The sequence below is a fragment of the Vombatus ursinus genome, unplaced genomic scaffold (assembly GCF_900497805.2).
Source record: "Vombatus ursinus unplaced genomic scaffold, bare-nosed wombat genome assembly UNPS02014808.1, whole genome shotgun sequence".
NCBI lineage: Eukaryota > Metazoa > Chordata > Mammalia > Diprotodontia > Vombatidae > Vombatus > Vombatus ursinus.
The window spans coordinates 5024627-5050992 of NW_020954586.1; the positions used below are offsets into that span (position 1 = coordinate 5024627).

A 26366-nucleotide genomic window follows, 5' to 3' on the forward strand; every position below is an offset into this window, starting at 1 on the left:
TGACTGCTTCTGTAGAAATGAGAAATCCTTTACCTGGAGAGAACGTGTAAAACAGCAAAGAAAATGCTGAGCGGTAACACTGCCACCAGGAACCAGGGGAAGACACCTGCGATCATGCCAACACAGAAGAATACCAGGATAACGTTCTGGATAAACATTTCAGCCTGGAACGGGAGGCGGACATCAACTGGGGAAAGAAAAAGCGGAAGAACAAAGGGTGTGCGCACTTTCGGGACCAGCAAAAAGCCAAACCACAGGACAGCGTGGGTCTACGACATCTGCTGCCTTAGTTCTGCTCATCCCCCAAGCAGCACACCTGCTCTTCTTTCTCCCCTCTGTGGCCACGGGGGTGCGGGACAGGCGGTCAGCCTGTCAGCGGGCCTTCACACAATCTACACCATTTGCCAAAATGCAAATCTGAAAGTATTATTTTCTGAGCTACTTAATCACACGTGACAAGTGAGATAAGCTTTCAGGGCCCCCCAGACATAGGAGGGAGCTGCTGGTTGCCAAGTCTATGTGGAGGCCACAGCAAAGGCTATGAGCCCAAGGCAACTCATTGAGAGAGAAGCCAGGAAGGAAGGGAAGAAGGGAAAGGAAGGAGGAAGGCAAGAAATACCTTCATCCATGTCCTTCGAAAATCGATTGAGGATCCTTCCTGTGGGAGTCGTATCAAAGAACTTCATAGGGCTTCGAAGAATCCTTCGAAAAAGCTCATCATGGAGCCTGGAAGAGGCCCTCAGTGTTCCCTGGGTAGGAGAGCGCAGGCCAGAGACAGACCGTTGGGAGCTTGCGGAGTCGTGACTCCGGGCTCCATCCCGGGGCACAACTGCCCTGGCTGCCCTTCACCCATCCTTCAGGCCCCTGGATCCAGCCAGCCAGCCTCGACCGTGCTTCAGCCCATCCAGTGATGCGAAGACCCTCAGGGCCAACCCAAGGCAGAAATCCTGTCATTTGCCTGGCCAATGCATGGGTACCACCCTATCCCCCCACTTTCCACTTCTTGCTCAAGGAACAACAATTAAATCAAGATTACCACAGCTACTTAAACAGACATCGCCCCAGGGCTGCCGGGCAACCCTTCTGGGAAGGCCAGCCCCTTGAATAAATGCTTGCTGATTGGTGATTGACAAGTGGCTTATTTCAGAAGAAGGAAAGGACCTGAACAAGGTACTCGTGAGGAGCATCGAGAGAGCCAGCGTCACCAGTCTCTAAACGGGGCGGCTGGGTGTCTACCTTGACAAAGACGACTCCCCGAATGGCCTTCAGAATCAGCATGAGCGCCATGGAGAGGGCGTAGATCCTGGCATAGTAGTGCATGTGAGGGTTGTCCTTCATACTGTCACTCAACAGGGTCAGGTTTCCCCTGGTCACCGTTGTGTTCTGTTTGGACATAAGGCTTCCGAGGTTAAGCTTTCGTGGGCCACTTCCTTCCCAAGTCCTGCAGCCAAGAGCTCTCACTAAACACTATTCCCATCTCAAGGTGGGGCTGTGAGGATTAACCGGAAATCACCTCAGGGAAACGGAGGTGACAAACACAGGGCAGGGTTAGTGATTCTGCGTCACCCCATTCCTCTCCCTGTTCCTGGGTGAGGGCAGACAAGATTTTAGGACGACATCCTGGGAATACAGCTCTCAGACCCTCCGGTTGGGGGAAAACTGACTCCTGGCCTTGTTTTATACTTACTGGGAACTCTGTTCCCCCTTTAGCTGGTCGGTGATTTTTCTGCCTCGTGAGTTTAGGGCCTGAGCTCTTCCGTCCTGGGGAACCCTGGCCATTCGCTTCTTTTAAATGAAAACCAAAGAGGGTTCCCTCCTAAGGAATCCCTCTAGGATAGCCACCGAGATGGCTCCTTTCCTAGCCTCCCAGCTTCCGCAGGTCAATATGCCCTTACCCCACTGCCTTGTTTGATCCAGTAACTCAACCACCAGGTGCTGAAGGCCGTACTGCCCACATTCAGGATAAAGAGAGACAAGATGACCAGGAAAGCCAAGGGGCCACCGGCGGCCTGGATGTAGGTGCCATATACAGACCAGGGCAGAGAGCCTTGTCCTTTCTCCTCTTGCTGCATCAGACGTCCTGGTTTAAACAGGAAGAGAGACACATGAGCACCAGGAGCAGTGCTGGCCTTACCCATCTCCAAGGTCTGGCTCACAAGCAAATGGGTAAATGTCCTTGCTACCAACTAGCTACTTCTCTTTCCTAACTCATCAAACTTATCATTGGGACTTCAAGCAGCCACAAGCCCTCTGCCGTCCTGGGGTCTGGGGGCTTTCTGCAGGGAAGTGGCTCAGCCAACCTTCCTGGACTCAGGGGACAGTTTAACGAGCTGCCGTAGCCAGACACCTGGCCCTGTCTAGCTAGTCCTTGGCCGACAAGGCCACGTCCATCCCCAGAGCCGCCATCTTCTCATCTTGGAAGAACCTGACAAGTGCTTATAATCCTCAAGTACGACCTGACTAGGAGGATGAAGATGAGGAGGGGGACAGCACATCGTCACAATCAGTCAGCATTTATTAAGCACCTACTCTGTGCCAGGCTCTGTGCTAATTGCTGCAGATACAAAAAGAGGTAAAAGATAGCTTTTGCTCTCAACCGATATGTACAAAGCAAGCTCTATGTGGGTTAAACAGGCACTAGAATTCAGAGGGCTTGGGGAAAGTTTCCTGTAGAAAGTGGGATTTTAACTGAGATTTAAAGGAGGCCAGGGAGGTCAGTAGTTAGAGCACAGGGAGTGTTCCAGGCCTCCTGGGAGAGGGAAAGCTGGAAAGAACACCTCTAGCTGAGACAGCCATCTCGAGCATCTAAGATTATTGCTGTCGGTGAATGTGAAAGGCTGTCCTAAAGGGTAAGCACCAAACCGCACTGTCCACAGGTGGGCCGTGACAGAAGCCCACGTCTCCAGTCTGCCCTGTTATTTCACTGTTCTTCATCAGAGGTTATTGTAAGAAGCTTTTGTTACTGGAGAGAGCTCTCTGGCAAGGGGAGGAATCCAAGGGGAAATTTAGGCCGTGTGAAAACAAAAACCATCAGTAAAATTTTGTTAAACAAATAAAACCTAATTATTGTCTCCAGAAAGGAAAGGGCTGGAGAAGAGCTCTCGCCAGAGAAATGAACCAGGAAGTCTCATGAGTGATCTGATCATCCCAGGGAAGACATTCAAGAATTCCTGCAGCCCCAAGCCAGTAGAAATGTCACCCTGCACATTTTTAGGCACTGCTGTGGGCACTTCTTTTCCTTAACTTACTTATTTGTTAAAGAGAAGGTAAGGGGATGGTGATGGTGAGAGTGACAAAAAGGTGGGAGAGATGAGAGGAAGGAGCTACGCTCAAGCAGGGCAGGTGGGTTCTATCGTGGTGAAATGAATGTGGACAAAAAAATAAACTGTACATCCAAGATTTCCCAACAATCTTCTTTGTGTTTTTTTGCATATTGAAATGGTTGTGTTTGTAGATGTTTAAATTCATAATAAAAATATCAATTTAAAAAAAGGTATCAAGGAGTTGGTCCGGATGTACAACATGATGCACAAGAATGAGAATATGACCAATTTTTTGCTCAACTGTGCTTTGTTACCAGGTTTTTTTTTTTCTTTTCTTTTTGGGGGGTGGGGAGAGGTGAGGAAAGAATAAATCCTTGATAACTTGAAAAAGAATAAAATTTTATTTAAAAAAACTAAAGACAACACAACAGATTCCACGTGGGGGCTTTCTATTTTAGTGGTGCTGAGAATCAGCTTCAGCAAGATGAGCCTCCCTGAGTCTTTATGGGACAGGGCAGGGCTGGGGTCTGCTTATCTGCAACCCACCCTCCAGCACTGACTGCCGTAATCCTCATTACCATTGACAACACCCCAGCCCCTGCCCCAACCCTCCACCCTCCACCTAGCCAAGGCGGGCAGGGCGGCTCTTCAAGCCTCTAGGCATGTGATTCTCAATTCCATCCCACAGCCAGGCCCCCATTACAACACTGTGTACCTGCCCCAGACTCTGCAGAAGGGCTGCATGTTCTTCAATGTTGTTCTAATCTCAGTTACAGCTATACTTTGACCTTAATGGTAACAGACACACACATGTCTAGGTGCCACTGGCTGGCTGGCAAAAGATAACCACACGGTAATACCCACCCCCTCCCCGACTCTCACCCAGCCCCGCAAGGGCAGGAATGAGCTCCTGAAGCATCCCATCTTTGTGGACCACAACACACCTGCCTTTTGGCCTGCTGAGATCATGCCTGAGCCTGCACATCTGTGCCCTCAGAAGAGCCAGATCTGTGACACAGCTCCACCTAAGGGAGCTAAAGCTGGCCGAGGTCATTACCTTCCTCTGGCTTCACCACTTTGTCCTTCTTCACAGATCCCACTTTAGGGCCCTTGTCCTGTGGCTTCTTCTGGGAACCGCTTGTGTCTTTTTTGGAGGTAATCTATTACAACAAAAATCAACCCATCACGCCATTGCCAGGCAAACATTCACATGAAGACTGGAGAGGCCGCCAAATAAACCACCAAAGACCAGAGGGCCCCTCTCTGTCAGTCTCTTCATCTCCCCTCCTCCCCTTCCCCTTCTGCCCCAGCCTAGCCTAGTCTGATGCCTCAGGGGGTCTGGCGGAACAGGACAGTACGGCCGACCCGTATGTTAAGAATCAGGACCCACATCTGGACCACGTCTTTTCTTTAGGATGAGGCACCAATATATCTAAATGAAGACTTATTATACCAATTCTAGTATTCTTTCTTCATGTGTTTTTTAATCTGCTTCTCCTCCTCTCTACCTCTCTAGGGTTACAGAAATATTTTGAAGATGTCAAAGTGCCTAGAGACCCTCCATGAAAGTACGCTATAGAAATCAAAACAGAAATAGAGAATTTTCCCACAGTGCTGACTGTTTCCATGACATCAAAGGCAAGGACCACAGAATAAAAGTGACCAACAGGGTGTCCTCCCATGATGGTGAGTGGAAGGCTTACAGACCCAGATTGAATTACAGGAGAATTATCTGAGTGTCTGGGCCAGATTCAACATTCCCGGAAAAAGGTTTTGTTTCCACCACTCGAGAAGGTTCTCAAACAAAAAGACACACAGAAACTTCAGCGACAAGAGTTGCAGTGGCTGAGCGCTCACCGGGACCCCTACATTTCTAGCCCTAAGTCAGGAAGGATTTTTGGTAAACGACAACAGGTTATGAACTTCCATCCCCTCCATGGTATGCATCTATCTGTCCATCCGTCCTCCACTGGAGACCATGGCAGGATGGCTACTGCTCACCCCTGCGCAGCTAATGGGGCACACTGGCAGCGACATCACAGCATGACCCCACAGGAACCCTAAGGCAGCCCCTGGGCACAAACTACACGGACTGGCTTCCGTCTCAGCTCCTTTCTGACCCAGGGGAGCTACACAAATCCCAGAAGCAATGTGAACACAACAAGCTCACCTCAATGTGGGGGGTCTCTCCCAGGAGCAGGTTATTAAAAATGGCGGCATAATCGCCATTCAGGTCCATCAACTGCTCATGGCTGCCTCGCTCAGTGACACAGCCCTCCTTCATGAAGATCACTTGATCACAGTCAACCAGGTACTGAAGAGGAAACCAGCAGAGCAGTCAGCCCCTTTCCCAGCCCAGAGCCACTGAGACATCATCTCACTAAGGGTCCTTAGCAAGAGGGTTCACAGCCATCTCCTGGCATGGCTCCAGCCATTTCCCCTGGCTGTCCCCATGCCATGACAGCATCCACTTTCCCTCCTCCTCTCTACCTTCACTCATGCCTGCTGCAAGAGGCTTTTCCCAGTCCTCCTGAGTCTTGGGGCCACCCGCAATTTTTCCTGTCTATATCTTGTTTAAAAGTGGCCTTGCCCATCAGACTGCTGTGTCCTTTGCCTTTTTTCTCTTTGTAGCCCCAACACTCTGCACAGTGCCTGGCACCTGACAGATGCTTAATAAGTGTAGCTGACCACTTCAGTCAGAAGGGTGTGTCTGCTTCCCTGACACCTTGTCCAGACACCACATGGGTGCTGGGCCAGAATCCCTCCTCGCCCGCTGCATTCGTGCAGACTTGGAGCGAGCGGTCCTCAGTTTTCCTTCATCTCCACAACAGATGATGATGTATTCAAACATTTATAGAAAACAGCTGAGTCTGCTTCAGAGCTGCCACATGGAGCAGCAAGATCGAGCAGATTTGGTTTTCTACCATGAGCTTTGTGCAGGCTTGCCAAGTGTTCTATCCTTGCTCCAAAACTCTCAGGCCCTTTACTTGTGGACTCCAGACTAGCACCTTTCCCAAAGTGGGCTCTTTTCTTTCCATTTGGCACTGGGACTCAGTGCCATTTACCAAAAATAGGGAAAACTGAAAATAAAATCTCCATGTCATGACGCCCAGGAAGGAGCCAGGAAAGAAGCTTCGGGTGGGGACCTCGTACCTGAAGCTGGTGAGTAACAAACAAGACAGTCTTGGACTTGAGGTATTTTCGGATGGCACTATTGAAGATGTGGTTGCCCACGTGGGCATCTAAGGCACTGAGGGGATCGTCCAGGATGTAGATGCTCCTGTCACTGTACAAGGCTCGAGCCAGACTGATCCTTTGGCGTTGTCCTCCACTCAGGTTGGCCCCACGCTCACCGATCTGGAATGGGACAAGGAAATTCAGAACAGCCTCCAGGTCACCTTCCAAAACAGCTCCGAAAAGCCAAGTCAGGAAAGGATAGTGGGGTTCAAATATGTTTACTAAGTAACCAATGGCTATGAGGAAATCAGTTTGCTTACAATGATGAGTTAGCTAATGGCCCTGGAGGTAATCAGATCTAGGCCCTTACCCAACACAGCCAAAGCTGAACTGAGCTGCACAAGTCTCTCTCCACTGCTGAAGAGGGAATACTGAGATACCGAGTTCCCAAGGAGAGGTCCACTTCAGAAGCAAGACCACCCTCCTTCCCTCTCTTGGGGCTTTAGACTAAAAGAGTAGCTATGCTTCAGGAGGAAGGGGCATTCCTAGCTTAAAGGGGTCTTAAAGAAACTGACCTATGGGAGAGAGATGCAGCTACAACCCATCAGTCACGCACCAAATGTACCAATGGGAAGGTCATTTAAAGTCACAGAAAGCCAGAGGGTAACAGCCCATACTGGTCAGCTCATTCCAGGCCTCATTTTACAGAGGGGAGGACAATGAACGGGAGGGGCAGCAGCCCATGAGAGAGGACAGTGGGCCTCACATTTCACCTATTAGCCAGAAACTGACCTCTCTGGGCCTTGGTTTACTCATGTGCAAAGATACTTTTTTCCTGTTAATATTTTATTTTTCCCCAATTACATATAAAACCAATTTAACATTTGCTTTTTTAAAATCTTGAGTTCTAAATTCTCTCCCTTCCTCCCTCCTCTCCCCACTTTGAGAAGGCAAGCAATCTGATACAGGTTATACATGTGAAGTCATGCCATGAAAGGCTAAGAGACTTTTGTAAAGATCTCTTTATAAAACTCCAAGCACCCTGGAATTGGAGGCCCCAAGATCTGCTGGTCTGTCCAAAGTTACAAGGCAGAGCCAGGGGTTCGACCCAAGCCCTCTCGCCACTGTCCTCAATGAGCTCTTTCTCTGCTCTAGATTTTGGGCCAACTCCTCCAGAATTAGACTTCACCTGGCCTGAGGAGGGCGTGAGACCAGGCCCTGTGAGCTGCCGACAACGCGTAACGCGTCCTTGGGATGCTTGGGAAAATGGCAGTTCTCAACACCACTTCTAGGGCTGTATCCCAAAGAGATCATATAAACGGGAAGAGGACCCACAGGGACAAAAATATTGATAGCAGCTCTTTTTGTGGTGGCCAAGAATTAGAAATTGAGAGGATACCCATCAACTGGGAAATGGCTGAACAAGTTGTGGTATATGAATGTAATGGAATACTATTGTGCTGTAAGAAATGATGAGGAGGTGGATTTCAGAAAAATCTGGAAGGACTTAAATGGACTGATGCCGAGTGAAGTGAGCAGAACCAGGAGAACACTGTACACGGTAACAGCCATGTTGTGCGATGACTAACTTTGACAGACTTAGCATTTCTCAGCAATACAAGGATCTAAGACAACTCCAAAAGTCTCATGATGGAAAAAGCTATCCACATGCAGAGAAAGAACTATGAAATCTGAATGCAGATAGAAGCAGACTATTTGCTCTCTCTCTTTTTGTTCTGTTTTATATCTTCTTCCTTGTGGTACCTCCCATTGATTCTAATTCTTCTTTACAACACGACTAATGTGAAAATATGTTTAATAAGAATGTATATGTAGAGCCTATATCAGATTTCATGCCATCTTGGGGAGGAGGGAGGGAGGTGGAAAAACTTAAAACTCAAAAGCTTATGGAAGTGAATGTTGAAAACTAAAAATAAATAAATTAATTTAAAATTTAACAAAAAAAAAGAAAGAAAGAAAATGGCAGCTCTGGGAGAGCGGAGGGCCTGCCCAGACTGCCCAGTCAGAAAGGAAGGGGCTGAAGGAGAGTCCTGGCTTGGGGCCCCAGACTCCAAGTCTGACCCTCTCCCCACTGCACCCGCCCTCCCTTTGTGGTAGGAGGCTGAGAAAAAGAGCGGTTCAGCCCGGCTTTGCCCAGGCATCGGCTCCCACAAAATCGGCCAGACGGTGCACGGCCCAGAGAGGAAAAGGCCCTGGGTCCTAAGCTGGCGTAAGGTCTGCTGATCCCTACTCAGGTAACCTTGGGCAAGCAGGCAGGAGCTTCTGTCAAAAGGGGAGCTGGGACTCTGTGACCTCTGGGGTCCCCTCCATCCACCCTAAGCCAGATGCCCCAGGCTAACAGCACTCTTTCCTTCTTAAGGTACCTCAGTCAGGTCACTGTTGGGAAGGATGGCTAGGTCAGGTCTCAAACAGCAGCCATTCAGCACAGCGTTATATCTGAAGGACACAAAGAGACCTGGGGTCAGGGACAGGCTGCAGAAAGGTGCCACCACTTGAGGCTGTCTTGTCTCTGGCTGACCCCAAGAAGGCGAGTCAGGAAGGTCAGAAACCAAACATTCCTTGCCTTTCTTCATCAAACTCCTTCCCAAAGAGGATGTTGTCTCTCAGAGTGGCATTGAGGATCCAGGCCTGCTGGGCCACATAAGCAAAGGTCCCATTAACAGCAATGCTGCCCTCTAGAAGGGTCATCTAAGGGGAAGAGAGAGAGACTGCCAAATGGCATCACACCCAAAACACAAGCTTCACTCAACACACCCAACATATCTTAAGGGCCTACTGTGTACAGAGTATTGACTGAGATAAGGCAAGGTCCCTGCCCCTCAAAGAGCTCACAGCCTACAAGAGGACAGGGCACATGACTCACAATAGCACAAAAGAAGAAAACACAAGGCCGTCCAAAGATTGAGGGGACAAAAAGAGACAGGTCCATGAAAAACTCACAAGGTGTTCTTTGGGTTGGGTCGTTGGCACTAAGAGCTCAGAGTGCATCTGAGCAGCCCAGCAAACCCAAGAGTGTCTCTTGTTTTTACAGACGCACATGGGCACCTCTGCCAGCAGCCTGTCTCTTCACTGACACCTTAACAAGCCATCACACCCATGGCCACACAGCTGGGAGGAGGCAGACCAGCTGTGCCAGGGAGCACAGAAGGCTTGTGCCCTGGCTCCCCCAGGCCTGCAGTACCCCCAGCACCAGCCACCTTCCATGGAGATTCAGCCTGGTCCCAGGGGGCACAAGGAGGAGCTAGGGTTGGGGGCCAGGGACAATGATTGTGTGGAATGATGAACAGCTCTGCACGCAATGAAAACTCTCTGGGTGATTGTGGATTTTACAAAGGGCAGACAGGAAGCAGGATCCTTACGATCCCAGGGTGGAGTTTACAGGGAACGATGAGAATCTGCATGCAGGAATGTCCCTTCCCTACCAAAACTTTCTGAACAATTCAGAAATCAAGAATGCCCTGAGGCAAGTGAAGGATGGCAAATGCCTCACCTGGCCCAGGATGGCAGAAATGAGCGAGGTTTTCCCACTTCCCACGCTGCCACAGATGCCAATCAGCTTTCCCTGGTCCAATGCAAAGAGAAAAATAGTCATTAGGAGACAAGGACGTACTATGGGGACTCCACTTCTACAAGCAGAGGCATGGCTGTAGCTCACTGGGAACAGTCACAACTACAGTATTAGCTAAGAATAGCATTGATTAAAAGTCTTTTTAAGCCAGAATGCCATTCAGAAACTTTCCTGGCTGCACTAGGTTAAAATAGATTGCAAGCTCTCCCTCAAAGGGTCATGTGCACTCTATGACAAGTAGAAAAGTGAGGGTGCTTATAAAGTGGAGAACCATGTCCAAATCAGGCCCTTGCTAAGACCTCAGGCCAACCTCTTCACCTCTTTTCCCCATCTTCAACTGCTGGACAAAGGTAATCCCTTCCCCCAGACTTGGGAAAAAATGGAAATGAAGACATCAACAAGGTAAACATATCTACTAGGGTAGTACTAAAAATCCCACCACCATGGCCAGATCAGCCCCACAATCAAGGCTTTCCTGCCTCGATGCTCCTGTGGAATGAGACCTTTTAAAAAGCCATCATCAAAAGTCTCGGCTCCTCTGACTCAGTATACCATTTCATGCCAGCTTAGAAGCCAGACTGTTCCAGCTGCAGGCAGTGGGCCAGGGCCTTTGCAGGAGGTCCCCTAGAGCCTTGAGTTAAGAGAGCAGCCTCCGGCTCCTAGTTCCCTACATGGCTCTGAACAAAACAGGCCTCCTCTCTGAGTCTGTTTCTTCCTCTGGAAAAAGAGGGCACTGGCCTACATGTCTCCGCTCCAGGCATAGATGCTGCATGGACCTACTATGTGCCGCCAGTCTGTGACATGGTCTCACATGCATCAGGATTCCTAGGGGGCTCTTTCTGGGTATCTCCTGATATTCTGAATATAGATTCTTGGATTTAGTACCGTGCATCTCTATTGCAGTGAACCCTGCTTTCTGTAATTAAATAAGGCTGGAGTCTCTAAAGCGCTGGCTGGTTAGTTCGCGTTTCCCTTAAATATTAGCAAAAGCATCTTAAAAAACACTCATATCCATCTTTCCCTCCCCTGCAAAAGCATAAAGCAACGTAAGGTTTCAAAGTTTTTACACATGTCCTTTTAAAATCAGATGTCTGGGGAACCTTTCCTTAACTTCACTTGTCTTTATTTGAGGGCAGAACGACTACTTTAGCTGCCAATCTCAAGCTGGGACGATCCTCTCTTCTAGCTCCAAACACAGAGGCGCCAGGACAGGGGCAACAAATGTGCTTTGAATGGCTAACTTTCCCACCAGGGACAAGAAATGAGACTGAAGGGGCTGCTAGGTGGAGCAGTGAATAGAACACCAGCCCTGAAGTCAGGAGGACCTGAGTTCAAATTTGGCCTCAGACCAAACACTGGACACTTACTAGCTGTGTGACCTTGGGCAAGTCACTTAACCCCAACTGCCTAAGCAAAAAAAAAAAAGAAAAGAAAAAAAGAAAAGAAATAAGACTGAAGACACTTGTTGGGGTAATGACTGTAGAGAGACTTGTTCTACAAAGCTCTGCAGGGCCTCCTGGGCAGCAGGCAGCACGCCCACACTACACAGGAGGTGAGGGGGGGAACGAGTTCAGGGGAATTGCCTCTGGGAAGAAACGGGCCTGATCCTGAACACCAATCTGAGTAGGCACAGAAACCAGAGGCTGGGATCTGGGCTCCCTTCTGCCCTGAATAACTGCCTTCGTGTCTGAAAGACACGGTAATGACTCACGTGTGCTCAGGGACTTTCCTTGCACATAACGTAAAATAAGGCACTGCTGTCAGAATCTGGACTTGTCCAAGCCGGGGACAAAGAGTTCTATCCTAAGACATAGCCATGGAAGACAGACTGACAATACCGGGCCAGGAGCTGGAGAAGAGAGGACTCTGGACCACCAACTGGGTGCAATTAGTTAGCTCCTGGCTCCTGTGGTCCAAAGACCTTCACAACCAGCCCCGTGGCTCCTGGCCCCCGCCTGCACCAAGCCCCACCTGGGGGCCTTACCTCCTCAATCTCCAGGTCGATGTTGTACAGAGTCCTCTGAAGGCGGAGGTTTGCCAGGCGGATGGGCCTGCCCTCTTCTTCCGGGCTGGGACGATCATCGCTGTCCACCAGCAGGTGGCCCTTCTGCTCGGCCAGCACGGCCTGCTGCTGTTCCACGTGCGGCAGCTTGGCCTTCTCTCGCCTGCCCTTGGCGGACTTCTTGCCCTTTTTCATTTTGGGCGTCAGTTTTGGAGAGTTCTGGATACTGGAGTGGGAGGAGTCCCACGCCAAAGTGGCATTTCTCACCTCTATCGTGATGTGAGGACTGGCTGGTTTGTTCTTTACCATGTGAACCTCTTCCATTAGAAATAAACTCTGATAGGAGTCGTGAGAGAGGTGCAAAGATGGAACACTCAATCAAGACCGGGGACACAAGCCTAGGGGCACACTCATGAAGCAGAACACAGCACGCTAGAGAACGGGACGGCGCTCAAGAGCAAAAACGCCCCAGCAGTGGAAAGTAGCGCGGCCCGCTGCGGGCCCTGGGCGCTGCCACTGGTCATCGGGCGGGGCAGTATGGTCGGCGGCTTCTCTCACAGACAAGCGTGAACGTTGGCAGGTGGCATGCTACAAGAGCAAGGGATGAGATCAGCAGGCAAGGACAGCCCAGACTGCCCTGCCCCCTCCACCTGCCCGAGGGGAAGGGGAGGAGAAAGGAGGGCAGGCCGCAAGCTGGCAGCCCCGGGCAGTGGCAGGCCCGTCACCCTGGATTCTAGAGCACGGGGTGTCCTAAGCTTGCTTTTCCTCCGTTCCAACCTCTGCTTGGCTTTTCTACAAAGTGAGGACCCTGGCATGGCCTAGCCCTCTTATGCCCTACAGAGAAGAGCGCAAGAACGCACTGTGTCGAGCTCAGACCTGAACCAGGAGCACTCGGCCTCAGGACAGGAACCTTGACCCTGGCAGCAGTAACCCTCCCCTGTGCCCCACTGCTTTCCCTACAGAGGGTTTGGGTTTCTGTTATAAAGAATCCTTGGTTCTAAGAAACCATTTAGGTAAGGATCCTCTGCTTAGCCTAGACTTGGCAGAAAGAGCCTAGGGAGATGCCAATCTAGCACCAGTCCAGTTCAGCAGACAGAATTATTTTCAAATAGAGAAACTCAAAGCATAAGCCTTCCTTCTAGAGCTCTGAGTACTGTTTATACTTTTCTTTCCTTCAAACTAACTGTTCTGAAACACTAAACTTCTTTCTCGAATGCTTCCTATCAATAACAGAGCAACGTAGGGGACTTGGTGGCCTTGGACAAGTCACTTAGCCTCTGAGCCTCAGTTTCCCCATCTGCAAAACAAGGCAACCTGGGCAGCTCTAAATGGTCATCTTGTTGACCTCCCTCTCTCCTCCTTAGCTGTTTCTACTTGCTGTGACCTTTCCTGCCAGACTGAGCCCAAAGGTGGCACCTGAAGAGAGCCACCCTGACCCTGGACTGCATCAGGAGAAGCGGGCCCAGGTCCAGAAGGCGGGCAGCAGTGGCAGCCATCTCGCCATCCTCCCTGCAACTGACTGGCCAGGCCTCTCTCCGAGGGAGGATGTGGGGGAGAGGGACAGAGAATAGCAAGGGGGAGGGGAATCCAAGCTGGAGTTGAAGAAAGCAACTAAAGGAAGTCTGGGTGCTCAGCTTCCCTAGGAAAATCTGAGGCGATGTGGTCACCACAGCAGCTGATCCAAGTGCAGACCCCAGGGCCAAGATGGAAGAGAAGGCAGAGGGCACTAACTGAGACACTGGCACCGGGGGAACGACAAGATGGCAGAAGGGCAACGTACCTTAAATCTCTCAATAGACACAGATGCCTCTGAGAGAGACTTCACTGAAAACGGGGTCACTTTCAAAGCAAATGTCATCGAATTGAAGACAGTGACCACTGTGAAAGCCTAAGAACAAGAGAATAAGAGACACAGGAAAACACAACCTTAACTCTTCATGAACCAGATGCAATCTAGACCCCCATGTCCATAATGCAGGAGCACATACCCTTTGGGTAACCTGGTGAAGCATGGGGATCCATTCTCAGAGCAATGTTTTCTTAAAATTTTTATTACTTTTATTTCATTAAATACTTTCCAATTATATGTAAAAAAATTTCAACATTCTTTAAAATTTTGATTTCCAAATTCTCAGTGCAATGTTTTTAAAAGCATAAGATACTTATGATTACAAAGGAAACCAATTATCTTGAAATACAATTACCAAAAGAGTTTTAAAAACAAAATTCACAGTCACTGTTGTAGAGGGTGAGAAGGGAGGGTCCAAATCATAAAGAAGCTTTACTCCCAACCCCCCTTACACCACACTCGTCCCTGTGCCCAGAGGAGAGCCCTTCTCCAGCCCTTGGCTCGAGGGACTGCAGTATTCAACGATGTGCCTGAGTTTCTGAAGCCTCCCTAGGGCCCAGGAGAGCCCGCTCACCTGAGCAGCAGTGAGATCGTAGCCACAGATCATGTGCACAGAAAATGTCACAACACTGGCGATGACCACCACAATGGGAGCTACCCCAACAGAGATGCTTTGGAAGTAACCAGCCCGCTCTAAAATCCTGCGCTCCTCCTCTCGGATTTCTAGGAAGAGAAAGCAAACTGTCAGATCGATCACCAAGGAGCCAAAGGGAGATTTGGGGACAAGATCTGCTTGGCACACCCAGACCGTCTATCAAGGTCACGTGCCAAAGGCACTGTGAGTGAAAAGCTTTGTTGCCCACGGCTCTCAGAAATCAATCATCACGTTTGTGGCATCAGAGATCCAGAGCTGGAAGGGGCCTTCAAGATCATCTGGTTTAACTACTTAACTTGACCAATTAGGAAACTGAGGCCCAGGGTCACCTGAGCAGTAAATGCCAGCATTCATCCAGGTCCTGGGCCCCACATCTAACTCTCTTCCCACTCCTCGTTGATGGGCTCTAGTGTGGATTGATAAAGACGAACGTCTCCCCTCACCGTGCCCCTGCCTAACAAAGGAAGGCCTTTCGATACAGAATTTAAGAGAAGCTTGGCCTGACCCATCTTCCATCGCTGCAGCCCAACCTTTATTTTACATAGATACACCCTGATGGAGCTCTGTGAGCCCAGAATTTCCAGGACTGCCAACTCAAGCACTGTCATGGCATTTCCTATCCCACCCACTTCCAGTCAGTCCGCTGACCTTCAATGCAGAACCTGACATTAACAACCGGTTGTGAACCAGGATTCTGGCCACTGTGTCCCAATGCATTAATTTTGTTTCATTCCAAATTCTGACAGAGATGCAGATGTGGCAGTGTTTTTTTGAGCAAGTCCAGAGAAATACTGGACAAGGACAGTGCAAGTGACAGAGATGTGGCCTCCCACAGGCCACACAAATCCATCAAGTCATGGGGATGTCACAGACTTGGACAAGTATTTTACTAGAATTTGCGCCCTGCTTCTCTAGCTCTTACTGGACAGAGATTTAGAAGGGACCTCCTCTATGAAGTTGAGTGCTGGGAGAGAAAGGTCACTGACAACAGTTCTAACCCTGACCTCATCAGGTTGCTCTGGCCAAGTCTCAATGTTTTCATTTGTAAAACAAGGTGGGAATAGGGCAGAAGCCTCCTTAAGGATACTTCTCACCCTAAGGTCCCGTGACCCAATGACTACCAGAATTCACAGCTTCAAACCTGATCCTTGGGAAATGGTGGGAACAGGTCAGAAAATTCCAAGGTCTCTAGATTTCCCCCACAAACAAGACAAAACAGCACCTCAGGGAGAATGTAGAGCAGTGAAAACAAACAAGAGTTGTGGCACAACGGTGGTCCTCCTGGGACAACTGGGATAAGACCCAAAGAAAAATCCCAGAACCAAGGTTTGGTCCCAGTGAGGAGTAAACGCCTCCAGGTTAGCTCCACTTAAAGCAGCAAGGTGGGTGGGTGAGGGGGCCCGCTGGACTAGGGGGGTAGCCTCAGTCACAGCAACTTTCACTTCCCAGCCAGTCTAGGGAGCCTGAATCTGAGCCAGGGAAGATTAAGGGAACCTCTGCTGATAAGGAAGACAGACCCAGCTGTGCTGCTGAGACACAGTCCTGGGCAAGAAGGAACCAGCACATGCTAGGGAAGTGCAGAAGCAATGGGGCAGGGATGCCACTGGCTATGGGAACTTACAGAAGGTTAGAGGTCTTGGTTTCAGTTCCAGGCCAGAGAGAGAACTGAAGGAAGATCTGAGGCCAGAGGCACCACCCTTACCCCAAGACTAGAGGTGACTGCAAAAAATAAGCTGCTACAAATAAAAAGTAATGAGCAGGCAAAGGAGAAAGACTCCAACAACCACAGAAAGTGATTGATTGTGGGAATAGAGAAGATCAGAGTTCATCTTCAGAGGAGGATACAGAAGGAAAAAAAGCCTTTCCTACCCCAAAGAACAATGTTAAATGGTCACCTGTCCAAAAAGAATTCATAGAACCTAAAAAAGACTTTAAAAATCAAATGAGAGAATGAGGAAAAATTAAAGAAAAAATAAGGACAATCCAAGAAAAAACAAGAAGATTATGAAAAGAAAGTCAATCAATTAGAAAAGGAGATTCAGAATCTTAAGGAAGAAAACAATCCCTTGAAAATCAGAATTGGGCAGGGAGAAGCCAGCAAAGTTATGAGACCAAGAAATAATAATGCAAAATATAAAGAATGAAAAAATAGAAAAGAATATGCAACATCTCATAAGAAAGACAACTGATCTGGAGAACAGGAGATCATGAAGAGAAAACACAAGAATACTCACCTCAAAGTAGAAGACTACGTGAAAGCTACAACCAAAAACACAATCTTGATACAATAATACAAGAAATAACGACAGAAAACTGTCCTGAAGTGTTAGAACAAGAGGGGTAAGTAGAAACAGAAAAAATCCACTGATCACCACCTGAAAGAGATCTTACAAGGAAAACCTACAAGAGTATTATAGTCAAATTCTGAAACCCCAAGCTCGAGGAGAAAATATTACAAGCAACGAGAAAAAAATAATTTAAATATGATGGTGCCACAATTAGAATCACACAAGACCTAGCAGCAGTGACATTAAAAGACCACAGGACTTGGAACACTATATATAGAAGAGCAAACGAATTAGAGTTGTGGCTGAAAATATCATACCCAACGTTAAGCATAATCCTGAATGAAAAGAAATGGACTTTAATGAGTTGCCAGACTTTTCAGAAAAAACAAAAAACAAATCCTGAACTTAATAGATTTGATATATAAGATCCAAGAGAAATACAAGGTACACATCAAAGACTAAGTACAAGGGACTCAATAAGGACACTGTTTACTTTTTATCTGAGGAAATGTAAAGGTATGTCTAAGACTGTTATTAACTGGGCAGTTCAAAAGAAAGACTGGAGTAGACCTGAGTATAATAGAATTATAAAAAATAAAACCGCTTAGGAAAAGGTAAAAAGAGTAATTATCTTATACAAATGAGGTGTGAGAGGAAGAAGTGACATTGAGGAATTAGATGGGGGAGAAGAGCTGGTAGTTCTGTAATCCTATTTTCATCAGGAATGGGTTAAAGAGGGAACAATACATATATATTTAGAAAAGTATAAAAGTCTTCTAAATTCAGAAAAAAATAAAAGGCTAAGGGGATACAGAGAGAGGAAGGGGTAAGGGAGGGATTTTTAGAGGGGAGAATGAGGGAATAGGATGGGGGTGTTTAGATTAATGGGAATGGGAGAATAAGGGAGGGATCCTTAGAGAGGGGGTAAGTTAAGTAATAGGAAGGCAAGGTAGTGGGTAGTAGTAAAGTAGAGGAGTAAGGAGGGAAAGGATATAGCTATACACAAACATAAAATAAAGATCAGGAATAGAATTTATTAGGGAAAAAAAGCAGGGGTAGTAATCATGATCTCAGACAAAGTTAAAACTAAAATAGATGTAATCAAAAGAGAAAAATAGGGAAGCCACACTATATATCAGCCATATTAATCAATATTGTTTTAGACTATTTAAAATAACTAGACAGCATAGGGTTGGAATATTGCCGTGGTGTAGGAAATGACGAGTTAGTGGATTTAGAAAAAAAGAACAAAGTAAAAAATGCGCAGCAGAGAACAAAAGAAAATCTGCAAGGAAGCAAAGAAAAGATGGACAGCTCTAAACACAATGCGTAGTATTTATTATATAGGCTTTCTTGAAGTGGCAATTTATTGCTGTACATTTTGAGTCCTCTCTTATATTCTGTGCACATGACATTTTTTTTCTTACTTTATATTTAAGTTCTATTATTTAAGTTCAAAATAAAAAAAAAATTTGAAAAGAAAAAAAAAAAAAAGCCCTGAGAACCCTCCCTTCCCTCAAGTGGTTGGAGAACCACCCCAATAAAGACCTTCCCTACAACTGAGGTCTAGAAGACCCCCTTTCTGGATACTCACTTTGGACGTTCTGAGAAAATGCTTTGACCCAAGCATACATTTTAATAAATTTAATGTAGTTGAGAACTTCATTCATTTTCTGTACTCGGTCGTCTGTGGCAGCCACAGCTTTCCTTCTGAAATAGGCAGTGAGCCTTGAAACAAACATCTGAAAGGAGAAAAGATGCCGTGCCAAGCCGAGGCCTCTTTGAACCCGAGCACTGAAGCAGCAGACTCACTCGCTGTCAAACTATCACAAGGCCCGAGGAACAGCGGCTGTGCCAGGCCGAGCCACTTGGGTGGGTCTCCTCCTGCCACCACTAAGGAGCAGAGTCCTGCCAGAGGCCTCCTGGCTGCCTCCTCTGCTCAACCACCAAGGCTTTCCTCCAAAGTCTCCGTACTTCTGCTCAGGCCAATATTCTAACTCTAGGTGCTCCAATCAAAGAGCCACCTGCTTCCGGGAAGTTCCCAGTCTAAGCATTAATAGCCTCAAAATCTAAAAACCCAATTAAAGCAACTGAATCCACAACGAGAAACCACCAGAATAAAGATAGGAGCTGAGTCTATTTAGACTGTTTACTCACCATTGCTGGGTAAAAAAGGAGAAAAACAAGTGATCCTAGGATGGCCGTTGGTCCCAGAATAATTACGTTATAAACCATGCCCAAGATAGCCACGATGGGGCCACCCGCTAACAAACTGCCCACCGCTGCGGCCTCAAACATCCTCAGGCCATCACTGGAACACAAGTTGATGAGCTGAGAAACAAAGGAGCCACAGGACGCCTTGGTCAACAACAAAGACCCGACACGTGAAGGCAGGAGAAAACATGGGGAAACAACGGTGCTGGAGAAGAGGCCAGGCCACTCACCTCCCCCAAAGACTTCTCCTTAATGTTCTTTAGCTTCAGGATCTTCTTAAATGCCATGGTCAGGATCGCCCCTCGCAGGCGTACCCCGGTACGGTAGTTCAATGCCCATGTTAACGTCAGTGACCAAGAACGGATAATTTCCATCAGGAAGAGACCCAAGACTAGCAGCAAACTATATGAGAGGTTGGACTCTGTCCCCTGCGTGTACTCCAGGAGATGTTTCACCATAAAGGCCTACAGGGAGAAACACAGGCGCACGTGAACGCCTCTTCGGTTCTCTCCATGCAACTCAACAGTTTTGTGTTAAGTTAGAAAGAGTGGGGAGGCTCTCGCTCAAGCCGAGAGAGAGAATCCATCCCAGAGACCAATATTCCTGTGTGGAGACCTCCCTGCCCCAGGAAACAGTTCAGGGCATTTCACAGGGTGGGGGCTGCACTAGAGACCCTGTTGCTTCTAGAGAACACCATCTAAAACCATCACGTCTTCTAACTTAACATAAACCTGTCCACGAGCTAAAATGAACACGAAGCAGATTCACTCTTAAAATAAGATCGACCAGATTTTCACACATTAAAAGACATGTTTTAAAGTGCAATTAAGACCTTTTTGGATTGTTTCAAACGTGCTTAGTTGATAAAAAGGAACAGTGTACCTACAGTTGTACTGGGGAAGAGTGAGAAGAACATTTGCAAAATATTCCTGAAAATAAACATCAGCAATTTAATGGCATAGTAGTGCAAGGCAGACAAAACAGACTTTCCCGCCCACGGGCCCGCCCCGCTCCCGAGGCCCTCCCCGAAACAAAACCATGTTACCTCAGGTAGCATATCCCCAACACCACCTGCAGAGGGAAAGCAGGACCGCGGCTGGCCGCCCGCAGCGCTGGGGCCTGTGACGCGGGAGCACACGCACACTCACACAAGGCACATTCAGCAGCACTATTAAATACCAGCAACTGAGGAGTAACGCACTTTTATTGAAAATAAAAAAACACAAGGACCATGTTCAGAGAGTATGTCACAAGGCTGTACAAGGGGAGCATTGCAGTCACATACAGTGTAAACATACAGAGTGTTGTACAGGGCTGGCAGCTAACAGGAGGCCTAGACACTGTTCTTTAGGTACACACACAGTGGGTACAAGAGTCTGCGGGGAGGACGGGGAGCTGGTGGCAGCAGCCCCTGCTCATAGCTTGCAGGGCGGAGCTGCAGGGGCTTGGCAAGAGGGTGGAGGAAAACCTGCTCCCGCTAAGACCTCGCTGCAAAGGCTCTAACAACACTCCCTCCAGAGCTGCCCTGCTCCCAGTGGCCGGGGCTACTGGTTCAGGAAGAGCCCGAGGAGCTCCCTGGGCTGCCGTGCAAGGATCCCTGAACTCTAGGCCCCCCAAAGCACTGGGGCCAGATGGACACCCTTCACAGTCTTTTCAAGTCTTTGCAGCTAAAACAGATCTTGGGGGAGGAAAAAAAGAAGAAAGAAAGAAACAAGCCACGCCCCCAACCCGTGAAGAAAGAAAACCTCACTGAACAAGAAAAAACTCACTAGGGTAACAAAGAGAGCTGCAGCTGTGAGCCTGCACCCAAGGACAAGGGAAAACGGAGCCGGCAGGGGCGGTTTCCCTGGGGGGCTAACGCGATGCCCAGAATTCCTCCTGGATAATTTGGTATTTCTCATTAGTGCCGCACGTCCACTAGATTCTAGGATACTCCCAGGATGGAATAGGTTTCACACTCAGCTAGTGTACTCCACCTGTCCCCTCCCTGGGTTTCAGGCTGGCCTCCAGTGTTGGGGTCACAACTGCACACAGTTGGGTCGTGGGTTTACTAGGGAGGAGATTGGCTTCTTTTCCAGCATTCAATCCAACATGTGGAACTGAGTCACTGAGTGGTTAGGGCCAAAGCCCCTTTTTCCTCCTGTGAAGTGACTCAGTAAGCGGGCAGGGCAGTAACACCACGTGATTGTTGCCAACAGTCTCCTCCAAGGGAAGGCGAAAAAGACAGCAGCCTGGTGAACTGGGCTCTTTCCTTCTAAACACCTCTGCCCAAATGCCAATATTCAGCACCTCCCAGGATCAGGGGAGGGAGGAAAAAGGCAGTTAAGAGACACAAAGGCTTAGACTATGTAAAATGTTCAAAGGGAAAAAAGAGCAAACAGTAAATTAAAGAGCTTCTAAAACACATTCAGGTTTCAAAAGTTACATTTCAAACCATTTCAGTATGAGATCAAAATGAAAAGTTTTCATGAAAAAATCCAACCAAAACTTAGAAAAAGAAAAAGAGTCACAGCGTTATCATTTAAACTTAAATAAACTGGAAGAAAGTTGAGGTTGTTAGCAAGGCTGGCAGCATTCAGGGTCTGGCTCTGGGAAGCATTCCCGGTGAGGAAACAGGACCTTACCTGTACTCTTGGCGAGAGACTCCACCCAGCTTGATTCTCTCATTCTGACCGCGGGCTACAGCCATCCTGAAAATTCTAGAGAACAGCTTCTGTCATTGGTCCCACTACAGAGAGAGCCTCCCCCGCCCCCCAACATCCAACACCTGACCGCCCCAAACGAGCAGCCGAGGACAGGGGGGAGAGTGGGAGACTTACCTCTAATGGCTTCCCACTCTCCCTTCCCCTAAAAGGCCCCCAGAGGAGACTTAGCATTCATTGAGCACTGTGAGAGGCAGCCCCCCAACATCTACAGGGTGAATGCTAAGCCTTTCCACATGAGTCCCTGGGCAGGACTGGATTTGAGAGGGCAACTGATCCAGAAAGGCTCAAAAAGTGCCGCTGAAAAGCAGAGGCATCGGGCACTGCGGGGTGCCACAGGCCAGGACCGTCACATCTTAAAGACAGTGGCCATCTCTCCACCCACACTGCTGGGCTTCAGAAGCCCCTGGAGAGCCATTCTGGCACGAAGACACCCACAATGCCTCTGGGATGAGCTCATTAGCTTGAAAAAAAGCCAGAGTAAGGAAGCCAGAGGTTAAAAAGCATTGGGTTTCATTGTGTCTTGGCCTAATGACAGGCTATCCGTTGCCCAGTGGAGGGAAGGCAATAAAGACACTTTGCATGACTGGTAGACAAATTTTTCGCACATTCTAGCTTAAGGCTTCAGTTTATTCAAGTTGGAAAAAAGTGTGCCCAAAGATCCAAATGGGTGCACCCCCAAAAAAGAGATGCAGGAGGGCATACACCTGTGCCCAGTGCCAATGCACATTCTTGGCCTCACTCCTGGCATCGCTCACTGACATTTCCATTTCTTAAAATGGCAATTCAGGTCTAAATCTGTACCAAATGTTTCCATTAGTTATATTTTGAGCATGAGTGGACGCGGCCCGGCCTTGGGCTGTCAAGGATTTCCTTCTGCACAAGGATGGGATGTTAGCTAGACAGCTCTGGCCAGATAGCACCGCTTACCAGAGCTGGCAGGTGGAGGGAGAACACTCCCCCCTCTGAAAAGTGAGAGCGCTCTCAGATCTTACTGGTGAATGGATGGGCTGACCCAAAGTTGGTGCCCCAATGCACTTGGCCTGAGAGAACACCTATGCAGGGGTTCAAGTCGACTGAACATGCACTAGAAAAGAGCCCCCACAACGCCTGGATGTTTCCCCGACATGACCTGTACTGGCCATCCAGCCGGGAGAGCCCGAATCAGAACGGGAGGAGGGGACTAGCAGGGCGCCCCGCTGAGGGAACTCCGCACGCCAGAGGAGCGCAGTTCCCAGCCCCTGGAGTGAAGCAATGACAGAAGCTCTTCTTGGGGAAGACGGTCAGTCCTATTTAAACCTCTGCTGAGTATGGTCAATGACATTACACCCGGTTACACGGCACCGCGGGCTCTGATTTACGCCAAAGTATTTTTACCGTCAAGAAAAGCAATTCTCTGTTCCAGGGAACAGGGCAAAACTCTGAATTACAATTAACAAGGAACAAAACCACCTGGAAGTGCCTGAGCCTAGGTCACCATGCACGGCAAGTGGGTACTTACCCAGGTCACGAACCTCCAGCTTACCCCACCTGGGCAAGGCACACTACAGCAGTATTACTGCTCCTGGGCCTCAAGGCAAGTTGGTGGAGAATCAACTTAATCAAGGTCTCCACTGACAATCGGCACGGCAGGTGCACAAAACCGGTGACCAGGGAGGAGGCGTCAGTGTCAGAGGAGCGGCTGGCAGCGCCCACCTGGCCACTGCCGCGCCTTCGGCCCCACCGGCTCCACGGCAACCCGGCAGCTCCGGTGAGCCAGGCTCTGTGGCCGGCCCGGGGAAGCACCGATGACAGCCTCTCAGGCCAGCCCCTCGAGCGGGGCTCACTCGCTCGCTAGCCAGGCAGCCTCACAGCCCACCTCTGCTTTCGGCCTCACTACCCTGACTTCCAAAACCAAGATTTTCACTCAATGCCAACACACGCTACCAGAGACGATGGTCCAGTCAAAACACAACCACAGGGCTTCACCCTCAGAGGAGCCGGGCTCCCTCTGCAGCACCCCGGCCCTTCCATCCTTCTGCCTGTCCATCCAGGGAAGGGTTCACCGGCTACGGAAAGACCGCCACTCACGCCAACCACAGTCATTCCCTTCCACAGGCTGAGGGCTCCCTAAAAGTCACTAACTAGCCCGAGCGGATGCGCAAGCCCTGCAATGGAACTGGAGAACGTTAGCGCTGGCCAGGTGCCGGGCCCTGGGTGACTGTGAGAAAGGATGGGTCTGACTTACTGGTCCGCTGAAGCCAGCCAGCTGCGTGATCATCAGGCACACGATGGAAAGGACAAGCCGGGTGCGGCAGAAGATCCACACAACCCTTCGGAGGGAGGCAGCCTCAGGCCCAGCTTCGTTCACCTCTTCTTGCCACAGCCTCTCTAGTCTTGACAAGGGCACAGGTCCTCCGTTACCCATCTCTCCCAGGGAGGACACCGACCCTAAGCTCCCTCAGGACTGGACTGACAAACTCTCCTTCCCGGGACTGAAGGACAAAGTCTCACCTGCACAGGCTTGTCCCGGGCAACTACAAGTCTGCCCCGGGAAGCACCCTCTCTCTGGAATCTCTAGAGAAATCCAAGCCCAAAGCCCTTTCCTCCACCCATCACAACTAGTCCTGAGGATAATGGGGCTGGGGACAAGACCCTCCTCCTTTCTCCAGGGTCCCCATCCCTTTCTGAAGGATCCTGCAGTAAAGCGTAAAACCAAAAACTCAATGTTTATCGTAGCGCGCGGCTACCACCCAATGCAGCAACATAACCTCCCTGCCGACTCAGGAGAAGCGGGGCTGAGAGAGAGAGAGAAAGCCCTTGGTTAAAACAGAGAGAAGAGCTGAAGAGGAGGTCAAGAAGATCAAAGCAAAGATCCCGGGGGAGCCCAGGCCACCTTCCCGCCCAACCCCACAAGAGGCTAGCTTGACTGCTAAAGGCCCAAGGGCTGCATCCAGATGCAGGGAGGGAGGACGAGGGTGGACCAGAGGCTCCTACCTTCTGCAGTTCACTTCAGAAGACTCGTGCTTGGACAAAGACCACACATGTTCCATTAATAACTCCCCCTTCTTGTAAGCCACGAGAGCCAGAGGGCTGAGCCAAGAAAAGGTCATATAGGAGAAAAGCCCAGCATTGTCTACTGGGTGCTGGTGTCTATGGAGAGAAAACGTTTAAAAAAATCACCAGAATGGCAAACAAGCCAGACATCTAGAGTGCAGCAGCAGCCAACAAAAGCCCCCCACTGCAGACAACACTGGGCCTCCAAATCATCTAATACTGTTCCCAGTTGTCTAAATAAAACCTTTTTTTTTTTTTTAATTAAAAAGGCCTCTGGCACTCCATCACTGAAGGGGGTGAGCAGCCCAAGTTCTTACTTGGAAGTAGTCCGAAAGGGTTTCAGGACGCTTAGGCCATGGTGGTATTTCCCCTTGGGATGCTCACTGTCCAGGAATCTCAGCTGGGAATGCATGGAGACGTCCAGTGAGAGGCCTTCTACTCGGGCTGCCATTTCCAGGGCATCCTGGCATTCCGACTGTTTGCAGACAAAGGGAGAAAGACAAAAGCAGGTTCTCAGGCATCAAAAAGAGGAAGAAATGCAGGGGAAGTTAACAGAGCAACTCAGGACATTGCCTCCACAGGGATGGACAAGCAGCTGAGTGGGCAAAGGAGCGATTTCGCTTATCGTGGGATCTGTTACAACATGTTAACAACCTCAAACTTCCCATTTCTATACCTAACCCAAGTGCCTGAGGACCTGGAGAAGGGGCCTCATAAGTCTATCAGTATACAATTGATCGTGCTCACTGAAAGAATGAACAACCACACAGGTGGTTAAGAGAAAGTAAAATCTGCATCCCCTCCCTGGCACTAGGCAGATCAAGGTGTATTTGGGTCAGGAAACCCACCCAGATCTACCAGTGACTTTTGACTGCCCAAATACCAACGGGGAAAGCCTGGCTCTCCACCCAGGAGCCCAGAGTTCTCCAGCCCAGTGAGCCACGGTCTGGATGACCTCTGTCCCTCTGGGTTACAGGTCAAAACCATCTAGGAAATCTAACACAAAATCCAAGGACATTCAGGAAAAAATGGGCTCAAATACAACGGGGAAGAAAACATGAAGGTAGCGCTTGATGCGGAGCCCAGGCAAAATTTCTTTTTGTTGTTTTTGGTTTTTTTTTGGTGAGGTGATTGGAGTTAAGTGACTTGCCCAGAGTCACACAGTTAGAGAGTATTATATGTCTGAGGCCCGATTTGAACTCAGGTCCTCCTGACTCCAGGGCCAGTGCTCTATCCACTGCACCCAGGCAAAATTTCTAAACAGATTAATAATTAAATTAAATTTCTGGGAGGGACCAAGAAAGAAGTCACCTTTGAATGGGGACAGAAACCTACCAGAGAGGCTCTGGCAGAGCGAGGCAGTGAGGTTACCCCTGGAAAACTGGGCCTCCCTTTAGAGCTGGCTTAGGGGCAGTCTTGGGGAGCAAGTGTTCTGGAACGCCCCAAGACTGAGACTTCGCTTCTCAGCTTGATTCTAGCCGATGTTAAAGGAAGAATGAACGAACAGGTAGAAAAGAGTCAGCCTGGATCCCCTGAGAACGAGTCACACGAGGCCAGGCTCGCAGATTAGTGGGGTCTGGGGAACGGGGTA

The 26366-nt window shown here is 49.0% G+C and overlaps 1 protein-coding gene across 5 annotated transcripts in view; it reads right to left on the reverse strand.

Moving 5' to 3' along the window:
* Window positions 1-26366, reverse strand: part of ABCC5 (ATP binding cassette subfamily C member 5) — a 53483-nt gene that overhangs the window by 12860 nt on the left and 14257 nt on the right. Inside the window, exons 3-21 of one of the 5 annotated variants that reach the window (XM_027875393.1) lie at window positions 25093-25250; window positions 24716-24871; window positions 23967-24114; window positions 19268-19501; window positions 18981-19154; window positions 18418-18565; window positions 14455-14603; window positions 13812-13919; window positions 12014-12367; window positions 9952-10023; window positions 9025-9149; window positions 8825-8897; window positions 6417-6620; window positions 5434-5577; window positions 4321-4423; window positions 1896-2080; window positions 1237-1383; window positions 620-749; window positions 34-187 (exon numbers count right to left, since the gene is read on the reverse strand). In XM_027875393.1, coding sequence (XP_027731194.1) covers window positions 34-187; window positions 620-749; window positions 1237-1383; window positions 1896-2080; window positions 4321-4423; window positions 5434-5577; window positions 6417-6620; window positions 8825-8897; window positions 9025-9149; window positions 9952-10023; window positions 12014-12367; window positions 13812-13919; window positions 14455-14603; window positions 18418-18565; window positions 18981-19154; window positions 19268-19501; window positions 23967-24114; window positions 24716-24871; window positions 25093-25250 — 2966 coding nt within the window. Of the gene's footprint in view, window positions 1-33; window positions 188-619; window positions 750-1236; window positions 1384-1687; window positions 1786-1895; window positions 2081-4320; window positions 4424-5433; window positions 5578-6416; window positions 6621-8824; window positions 8898-9024; window positions 9150-9951; window positions 10024-12013; window positions 12368-12387; window positions 12620-13811; window positions 13920-14454; window positions 14604-18417; window positions 18566-18980; window positions 19155-19267; window positions 19502-19923; window positions 19931-23966; window positions 24115-24715; window positions 24872-25092; window positions 25251-26366 lie in introns of those variants that run through there. The other 4 variants (XM_027875394.1, XR_003570299.1, XM_027875395.1 and 1 more) reach the window with 4 other exon arrangements.